This window comes from Gadus chalcogrammus, chromosome 9, assembly GCF_026213295.1.
Source record: "Gadus chalcogrammus isolate NIFS_2021 chromosome 9, NIFS_Gcha_1.0, whole genome shotgun sequence".
Taxonomy (NCBI): domain Eukaryota; kingdom Metazoa; phylum Chordata; class Actinopteri; order Gadiformes; family Gadidae; genus Gadus; species Gadus chalcogrammus.
In genome coordinates this window covers 21,501,540-21,510,965 of record NC_079420.1, presented here as the reverse complement: position 1 = coordinate 21,510,965, position 9,426 = coordinate 21,501,540, and the positions used below count along the sequence as shown (strand labels likewise).

Sequence of the window (9,426 nt, the reverse complement as noted above, 5' to 3'; positions counted from 1 at the left end):
AAAACATGTCAGGGGCCACTCACATGTTGTACATGAGTAAAACATGTCAGGGGCCACTCACATGTTGTACATGAGTAAAACATGTCAGGGGCCACTCGCCCTTCACTCATGGTTTTCACACCCTTTCAGTGATGTGAAAACAAATATGTAATGTCAAATAAAGCAGTAAATTAAATAATGAAAATAATGAATATGTTAGAGAATAAATAATACAAATATTTATATAAATATATACATACATATGTATATATATATATGTAGGTATTTTGTGCAACAAAGGAAATACAAATGTAGGAGTTCATTCACATTCCCAGTTGGTAAATTAGTCTTAACAGTAATCAAACACACACATCGTTCTAACCCCCTCACAACGTTGTGTGTTTTCACGTTTTTCTCACCCAGCGAATGATTTCCAGCTTCCTGGGGTCCGTCTCCTCGGGGGGCTCCGGTTTGGCCTTGCCCTTCCCCTTCCCCTTCTTGCCCCTGGCTTTGTTGCGGGGTCCGCTGACCGGGCTCTTGGGCTTATCCAAGGCTAACATCGAACAGTTGGCCACAGCTCCCGCAGGCTGTCCAGGCAAGACAAATTAATTAGCATATCATGTTATATGTTTTAATTAAAGTCTGTTTTGGATATTGTAGTGTTAAAAAAGTATGTTCCGTGAGGTATTTGTAACGCAGTCAACGTTAAATGAGCAGCAGCACATTGCCGCATTCCTTGTAAGTGGAGGGAAATTGAATGCGACTCACTGGTAAATTGTGCCCATAAACAAAGATTTGATTGCGGGCGATATCTACTCTGTTCCAGGCCAGCGCCAGACTCAGCTGGTCAGGGGCGGACGCATTGGTGCCTTCCCACCGATACAGGGACAAAGAGAGAGAGACACAGGGGGAGAGCAAAAGAGAGATATAGCATGATTGGGAGAGAGAGAGTGGGTTGGAAGAGAGAGTGAGAGTTAAATAAAAAGTTGAAGTGAAGCGACAAGGACAAACCTCAGAGTTCATGCGTTGTAAATATACCTTTTAACAATGCAGTAAGAATGGCCATTTCAATGTCCTGCTGATCCTCTGAACCCATCCGGAAGACAGTAATCTACATGTTTTACGGAAGAACAGAAGGTTTGACATGCACTCACAAGGAAACATGTACTGATGGCTAACAGAAGGAAGAAAACAGAGTTGGAAAAGGAATAGGATATCAACAATATGTGGGATGACAAGTGAACCCTTCCAGACGCTAAACGCTGATGCAGGAGTTGGCCAAGTGAGAGGATAGAGGAACATGGACTCATAACTTCTGGTTTGATATTGGAGAAAGGCTCATAATAGCACGCCATTGTAACGGACTTGACCACCGTATCCAGCAGACTTAAAACCAAGCGCCCATCACATGTGCAATTGTGGCAAATAGGATTAGGTGGGCATGAATCTGTGGCCGAGTGCCAAAGGTTTGGGAGCAGAGGTCTTGGGATGCGTTAATAATGAGCGGCCTATGCATTAGCACACAGCGGATGAACACTGAAAGCCTGTTTCAGACTCCGGGGTCTGCTCTCTGTACCCTGGTATAGGGAAGCTTGTGTAAATGTAAGCTAGTAATTCAGTTAAATGCATCAAATTGTTTGCGAATCACCGCAGAGGACTTTTTATTCTGTGCTTTGACTCGTCTGGGCCAGCTTTTGGCTTGATGTGCACTTAGGATGAAGGGATTATATCTGGGCGCAGACTGTGACACTGCACCACCTGTAAGTAAGTCATGGTGCTTTGAATCAACAATATGCAATATAAACAGCCTCATAAACAACTATTAGAAGTAAAAGCCTCCCTCCAAACCCTGTCTGGCCCTCTGTCTACCGTTAGTGACCCTAAATGTTACCAAAAAGGCTTTCAGCAACAATAGGCCTCTTACAAAAATACGATTAAAAACTAAAAGAGGCAAAGTTGTTTATCTGCCGGGGAGTATCAGAGCATTTGTCTGTGTAATACACTGGGGATAGAGGACACAGACACTTTCAAGCCTTTTTGTTTAAAGGCTTGCGTTCTGGGGACTTAGTTGGCTTAGCGGGGAGCATAAGTATGAGGAGTAGCAAGAACCTCTTGGACGAGGATTAGAGAGCCAGTATCCTCTCTGTCCTCCAGCGTGTGGGACACACAGAGACCGTTGGAGGCTGCAGGAGCCAGGCCACCGCTCTGCTTAGCAGGTGGCTGCGGCCGCTTATCTCTCCTCCAGCGATGTATGGCGTCGGCAGATTAGAGGGCAGTTGGTCTCAGGCATTACAAACTACTAATCACGACACTTAGCGTAAGAGGAAGCTGCTTTGTATGTGCAAAGTAGTAGAGCCACCGCTGCAGTGTGTATACGTTGGCGGTGTCTGGCCCCCAGCACTTTGAGGAATCGCTCCAGGGGTCATGGGTAATCGGACAAATGTGGTGACACTTTTACCCGCATGCCCTCTCAGAGAGCCGGGTATTTAAAACGGTTTGTAAGTTCAAGGATTTTCACAGGGCGAATGAGAGCCTTTCAGATACCATATTACAGCTGATGATCCATAGAGTGAGTCTCTTTATAGTGCAGTTTGACTGAGGGATGACCGACTGCACATGAATGATATAAGGAAATGGAATGTGGGATATGCTTTATTATTTCGGACGCTTGGTGGACACGAGACAGATGAAGTGAATAGAATGAATGACAATGGGGACAATGGTTTCACAACATTTATTGATCTTTAATGACACACATAACAGGAACATATCGGATGAAGTACTTGACTAGATAGCTTCTTTACTTATCCCTTTACTCACCAGCTCCCTCTTCTTCATACACTCCATGACCATCAGCAGGATCTGCTGGGACTGACTCTTGCTGTAGTTGAAGGTTTTCTGGATGGTTACCAGCAGTTGGTCTCTGACATCATCGCTGACCATTCTGAGAGGGACACAGGTTTCCCGGTTAGATGCCACAGTCCAGAAGACATGGAGGATGACTCACAACATGTGAACGGTCTCTGGACTTCCTCACCCTTCATCCTCTGAGTGTTTGTGCGCAAAGGAGATGATGTCAGAAGCCCGTCCACTGCCGTCGCACACCACCACGGGGATGGGGGGGTCGTCTCTCAGGCTCTCCAGGGCGATGGAGATGACGTTGGGCCCTCCTTCCACGATCAGACACACCACGGGGACGCCCTGGCCCAGGCCTGCTCCGGTCCAGAAGAAACTGTATCAGTCATCATTCACATGCCCGTCTATCTCACGTCTCCCCCGCATACACCCGTCGATCTACCATCCATCCCTCCATACATCCAAACATCCATCTATCCATCCACCCATCCATCCAAACATCCATCCATCCATCCACCCATCCATCGACAAAGACATCCATCCATCCACCCATCCATCGACAAAGACATCCATCCATCCTGCCACGATAACAAGCCATCGTCTTCCAGACTGACACAAGACATGGTGGGCACCGGGCAGTGATACTCCCGTGGGGGGCGGAGGAGCCATGGAGGCCCGAGGGAGTGGGGTCAGGGGTGACAGCTGAGCGTCCCTTTGCTGTCCCTGCCTTATTGGATGCCCCAGGCATAGGATGACAAAGGGAAACTCAAAGGTCACAGAGGCCATCCAGATCTCCATCCAAATCTACACAGTCTGTGTGTGTGTGTGTGTGTGTGTGTGTGTGTGTGTGTGTGTGTGTGTGTGTGTGTGTGTGTGTGTGTGTGTGTGTGTGTGTGTGTGTGTGTGTGTGTGTGTGTTTGAGAGAGGGAGAGAGAGAGAGCAAGAGAGCCCCGAACCAAAAACATATCTGTCCGATCATCATGAAGACGGTAATCGAGGAGTGTTGCCGGTCCTGGGCATCTGTCCACTTACGAGTGTTGATCTTCTGCAGGGAGATGTGCTTCTCGAGCTGCCGCCGAAGCTTGACCTCTGACCCGTACTTCCCGCAGGTGCCGTTGTCGGTCAAGATGAAGTGGGAGTGGCTGTTGTTCAGCACCGCCAGCTTGCTCAGTGGGTTAGCCATCGTCTGGTACGGTCTGGTTACCTGGCAGAAGAAACCAACACACCGGAGTTGAACTTGTGACCGAATGCTAATTAATGCTAACCAATGCAAATGCAGTAAAGATGCAAGGCAATGCATTCTGAATGAACGTTATGGTAATCAGCGTGTAGCACGGGTGCTTACATCTTTTCCAATGAGGTCCTCTTTGTTCTCCAGGATGCCCCAGGGAGCGATTCCTATAGCACACACCTTTCCCCGGGACTTGGAGGAGTGGTCCTTCAAGGCGTCTCCCACGTGGCGAATCACTCCTGCATTACAAACAGACACAACCAGAGGCCTGAGCAACCAGAGGCCAGAGCAGCTAGGGGCCAGAGCAACCAGGGCCCAAGCAACCAGGGGCCTGAGCCACCAGCAGGGCTCCACGTACACTGATGAAGCTGCTCTAATTACAACCCCACATAAGCCCTGTGACAATGGGGCCCGGTCAAATCCTCTTTTCGACATTGCAGAGTGTGCGTTACGCAATGCAAATTTAGAAACAACGATTAATCTTCTAATAAGATTGGGAATAGTCATTTGTTAAGTGAGCATTAGGGAGCATCAAGGGGCGTGCGGTGTGAGGGGGCTTAAGGGACGGGTCGGGTTCGTACCGGTGTTGACTCCACCCGTGAAGATCCAGGCGCCGGTGGTGACCGCCGCCTTGATCAAGCCTTTACCGAACACCTGCTTGAGTTTGGGCTGCAGGTCGAAGTTCTGCAGGCCGCCGTGCACGGAGATGAGGAGGGTGGGCAGCTCCAGGGCCCAGTCCTTCACCATCAGGTGCAACAGGTTGTCCGGCTTGGTGTCGTAGGCCACACGGATGTACTGAACAGGGACAAAACGGGGACGTGTGTTAGATCGAGCTCAGATGTCGTCCTGGTTCAATCTGTGCTGGGGTTAGTGGGGGTGGGGGCAGTGTTGCCAGATTGGGCCAGAGAAATCTGGCTTAATCTGGCAACACTGGGGGGGGGGTTCCCCCATGAAACTCACCATGGCCTTGTTGACGAAGCCGCCGCCCTGGAACTCTGTGGTGCCGTATGCGTCGGTGGGGTAGGTCCGGGTGTGTTTGGCCACGGACCACTTCTCCTGGGGGACGTCCAGGTGCACCAGCTGGTTGTCTTCGGCCGGCTTGCTGTTCACTGCCCCGGGGGACACGTGCGCCGCCACCAGCTGGCCGCAGGCACACCTGAAGGGCAAACGGAAAAGAAGGAAACATGGCCGCTTTTAGAACGAGGGGCCATCTTGGAGGCCGTCTCGGAGGCCATTTTGGAGGCCATTTTGGAGACCATCTTGGATTTGGGGGCAACAGACTAGCTTAGGGTGTAAGCTGTGGTTCTGGAACCGTGAAACTCATTTTCCACCAATCACACTGTTGAATAGGATGATTGGTGGAAAATTTGTTGAAAATTTGGGGGGAAATTTGTGGTTCCAGGACAGAGAACCACCGGGGCCATGTCAGTTGGGGTCGCATCAGAGCAGTAAGAAGCAATTAACACAGATCAAAGGAGAGGCCAGACTCAGGCCTCAGGCGTGACACCCCCCCCCCCCCCCCCCCCCCCCCCCACACACACACACACACACACACACACACACACACACACACACACACACACACACACACACACACACACACACACACACACACACACACACACACACATACCATACAAAGGCCTATTTATGATTAGGCATGGAGGCTCACTTTTAATTATAAAAAATATATATTTTTCCTAATTTTCTGTACAAACAAAGCTCTAATGTAAGGGATCCCCCCCAAGCACATACATACTAAAAATTGTAATCAATTTGCAGTTAAAATATCCCTTTAGGCACAGACAAATAGATAGAGCTGTGTTCTTATTCAAACGTGCTATTTTAAGTTGGTGCTTGAAGTTAGGGTATTACTTTAGGATTTGAATTTAATAAATGTAAAGAGAAAATGAAGAATGATTAAATTAATTTGCAATAATCAAAGTAAAAGTAAAAATAACAGTCCTGTTTCTGTTTGTTCTTGCCTGTATATTAATTAACCTTCAACCTACTTGAATCTAGATAAAGATAATAAAGAGAATGTGAGAATAGTATTCTACCTGGTGGGATCCTTGGTGGGTAAAATGGTGCTGCATTCTCGCTTCTGGAAGATCCTCTCTATCCACGCCTTTTGAGCCTGAAAAAAAAAGTGTATATATAGCAAATTAATCATTTGTGAACGTGTGACTTTAAATAACTATAAGTGGATATTGGTTAAGAAACATATAATTAACATCTTAAACAGCTAAACATTTAAATAAGACTTTCCTTCCCATAAAGGCTGCAGACTAAATCATGTAATTAAGTTTCACAAGAATGAAAAGCGTGTGGAGTTCAAGCCAGTTTAAATTAATTTTCCTGAGATCAGCTCAAAATAATTATTCTAAAAGCCAATGAATGTGTTAGGAAGTATTGAAAAGAAAAAACTGGTTCAACCCAAAAAAAAAGGTTAAACAGAAAAAAAAAAAAAAGATAAATTTTTATGCTGGATTATTAAATACATGTTGAAAACTGTGAAGAGATAAAGTACCTACATTATAATAATACCAACATCATAATAAAACCAACAACATCGAAAATAACTTGGCTGAGGAAGATTTCTCCCGCTAACACTAAACTTTTCTTACTGGATTGTCCTGAACAGGCACACATGGATCTACAGACTAATGCCTGATACCATCCCAGTGATCCATCCACTGTAAACAGCACTAATCCTAAAATGCAGTCCATCTGTAACTAAATCACTTTTTAAGAGCAACCCATCACATAGGTCCACTTACATACGATCTTCCAATCCGATCTGACAAGCATAGTCGAAGGATAAGCCCAGCGGACGACCTGTGGAGAGCTCTACCCTCTGAAATGTTCCTCTTGTTCCTCAAGCTCCCGATGGCAGAGACAGACGCAGAGACGGAGACCGGCTGCAGCTCTCCCGCTCCTGTGAGCGCTGCGCCCAATGGGCCAGTTAGCAAGACTCCACGAAGCTCACCACACATGAAACTTCACCACTTTATGAAGGCTGCTTATTGTGGTGATCATGTGAGCAGTCTCATGACTCCAGTTCAAGGTAATCCTCCCAGAGTCCCATGACCTCCTTCTCTTTGCCCACTGGGTATTTTCATCCTTCACTTGAACAAGGCACAATAAATCGACTTTGATACGCGTACTCTAAGCTCCCAATTTGTTTCGTGTGTGTTCTCTACACACCCAGGGAATGGTCGCAGCCCTGGACAGGACCCACGCTCCAGAGACAGAGGTGAAGATCCAGTCCAACATTACACGACAGCCACACCAAAATTAACGCAATAAAACCAGTCTAGAGAAGCGGCCCAACTTAAAATTTAGGACATGTCCACCCACTACGAATACTTTGATTTCAACTCCTATTTGCATAATTGAGAGAATTGGTGTCTGGCATTCTTTTGGACGGTCGTCTTGGTAACACAAAACGCTTCTCCAGTTGGGGTCTAAGGTCAGACGATACTAATTGCAGTTAATCTCTGTTTCTGGGCAGGCTGATTTTGGTGGAAGAAACTTGCAGATGTCTAGATAACCATTCAATGTAGTATTGGTTTGGCTCATCTTATCCAAACACACTTTTCAGAATGTAGGCCAATGGTCAGGGCATATAAAATGAAATGGAACGTTGTATGCAACTGTTAACTTATCTATAGCCCCATTCATATGAGTTAGAATGCAGTCACTTGGGGCATTTCAATTAAAGGAACCAAGAATCATTTACCGAAGATAGAATGGGATGAGCCAAAGACAGAGAGAAATAGAGATCACAGATAACAGTTGTTAGTCCTGTTACGTTATATATGATCATCCACAATCACTGTATGACTTCTGTCAGTCCTACTTTAGGGGTTGGAGGGAAGAAGCCTCAGAATGGGATAAACTGAGATTTGATCGCAGAGGGACGGAGAGTGGGAGATAGGGGGAGAGAGTGGGAGAATGGGGAGAGAGTGGGAGATAGGGGGAGAGAGTGGGAGAATGGGGAGAGAGTGGGAGAGAGGGGGAGAGAGTGGGAGAATGGGGAGAGAGTGGGAGAGAGGGGGAGAGAGTGGGAGAGAGGGGGAGAGAGTGGGAGAGGGGGCTGGACGCCCCCGCCGTTCCCAACTCTTGATTGGAACAACGCACGTGGATCTAATTATATCCAAATTAAACAAAAGAAAGTTTCCAGCACGGCTTGGCCAATGTGATGCCGTTACTTCAGCTTTCTTAAACTCATTATGCACAGCAATTAAAACACAAATCCAGTAAGCAATCAGCTGCCCCGTTAGGCCTCTGGTGGCCTTTGAGCCCTTTCCAAGCCCCGGGAGAAGCAGCCTAGAGCAGCAGCACAGTTTAACAGGATTTGATGCAAGCTTACAACCAATTAACCACATTTGTACTGTTTCCACAGCAGTTTGACGTAAATCAAAAGGAAATCTTTCAGTTATAATAATTGTAGGCTACTACATAGTGGACCTATAGGCCTTCACATGAACTTAGTCGGCCTAAATGATCGAACAACTGCAGCACATCCCCCACGATAAATTAAATTATCTTAATTATCCCTGTACGTAGCCTTATTACGGTGCTTTTTCATTAAATTGTCCCTCTGTGTTTAATGCACATGGTTACTATCTGACATTCCTCCACATAAAAGCCTTCCTTGTGTGAAAACTAAATCACATGGCTTGTCCCTGGGCATTGGGTCTTGAGTATAGCTTGTTACCATAGCAATGTGAGGGTGACTCACATTGGATTCACTATGGATAGAGAAAAACCACTATTTTATGGAATGCTAGAGAAACTGTTGATCTAACTGTTGAGACTTGTCGATTTTGCGTTGAGGATCTGCTTGTCCAATGTACTTTTGATTTTTTTTCTAGGACCAACGTGTTGGTGGTAATGTGCATGTTAGAGTGCTTTTGTTTCGAAAAAAACGAATGTGTAACTCTTGGTGAATATTGCAGGAGTGATTCTCTACATATATAAAACGATTTGGGGAAGAGTGAGGGGGGGGGACCTGTGTGGAATGTAATGTCACTAAGGGGTGAAGATAAAAGCTACTAATTGCTTGGCTTTGGTGGTGAATGGGTTAGGATTTAACGCATTGTGACAGGAAGAATAGTTGTCGCCGTTTGTGAAACTTTTAAACTCATGGTCAATTCCAGTGCGGGCTGCGTAATCTTCAACATATTCTCACTGCAATAGAAATGATTTGGATTAAAAAAAGTGATCTAGAGTTTGGGGGGGGGGAAATGTACATTAATCCTGCAAACTGACTTTAGTCCTACTACTTTAAGGAGTTTCTAAAAGGCGGCCATTGTCTTCCTTGGTTTGGAAATCCAGTTGGCGATCACATGGGC

At 46.3% G+C, this 9,426-nt stretch overlaps 1 protein-coding gene across 2 annotated transcripts; it reads right to left on the bottom strand.

Annotated features, from left to right (window-relative positions):
* Positions 1-2,730: 2,730 nt before the first annotated feature.
* trpm1b (transient receptor potential cation channel, subfamily M, member 1b) lies at positions 2,731-7,026 on the bottom strand. Of its 2 annotated transcripts, XM_056597951.1 has the most exons (8): positions 6,847-7,026; positions 6,127-6,203; positions 5,027-5,222; positions 4,648-4,861; positions 4,181-4,305; positions 3,868-4,039; positions 3,017-3,191; positions 2,731-2,923 (listed from the first exon to the last, which is right to left on the bottom strand). In XM_056597951.1, exons 3-8 carry the CDS (start codon positions 5,027-5,029, stop codon positions 2,767-2,769), a joined length of 846 nt encoding a protein of 281 aa, XP_056453926.1. In that variant the 5' UTR covers positions 5,030-5,222; positions 6,127-6,203; positions 6,847-7,026; the 3' UTR covers positions 2,731-2,766. The 2 variants fall into 2 exon arrangements, with proteins under 2 accessions (XP_056453926.1, XP_056453925.1); XM_056597950.1 differs by lacking the exon at positions 6,847-7,026 and having other exon boundaries at positions 2,737-2,923; positions 6,127-6,407.
* Between the last annotated feature and the right edge of the window lie 2,400 nt (positions 7,027-9,426).

What these genes read in the sequence shown, in the direction of transcription:
- trpm1b (XM_056597950.1), bottom strand. Translation starts at nt 6,239, where the DNA reads ATGATTAATTTGCTATATATACACTTTTTTTTTCAGGCTCAAAAGGCG. An exon ending in CCCACCAAGGATCCCACCAG is followed by an intron (nt 5,223 to 6,126) that starts GTAGAATACTAT and finishes TTTGCCCTTCAG; the next exon opens with GTGTGCCTGCGGCCAGCTGG. An exon ending in CCTGCAGAAGATCAACACTC is followed by an intron (nt 3,192 to 3,867) that starts GTAAGTGGACAG and finishes GGACCGGAGCAG; the next exon opens with GCCTGGGCCAGGGCGTCCCC.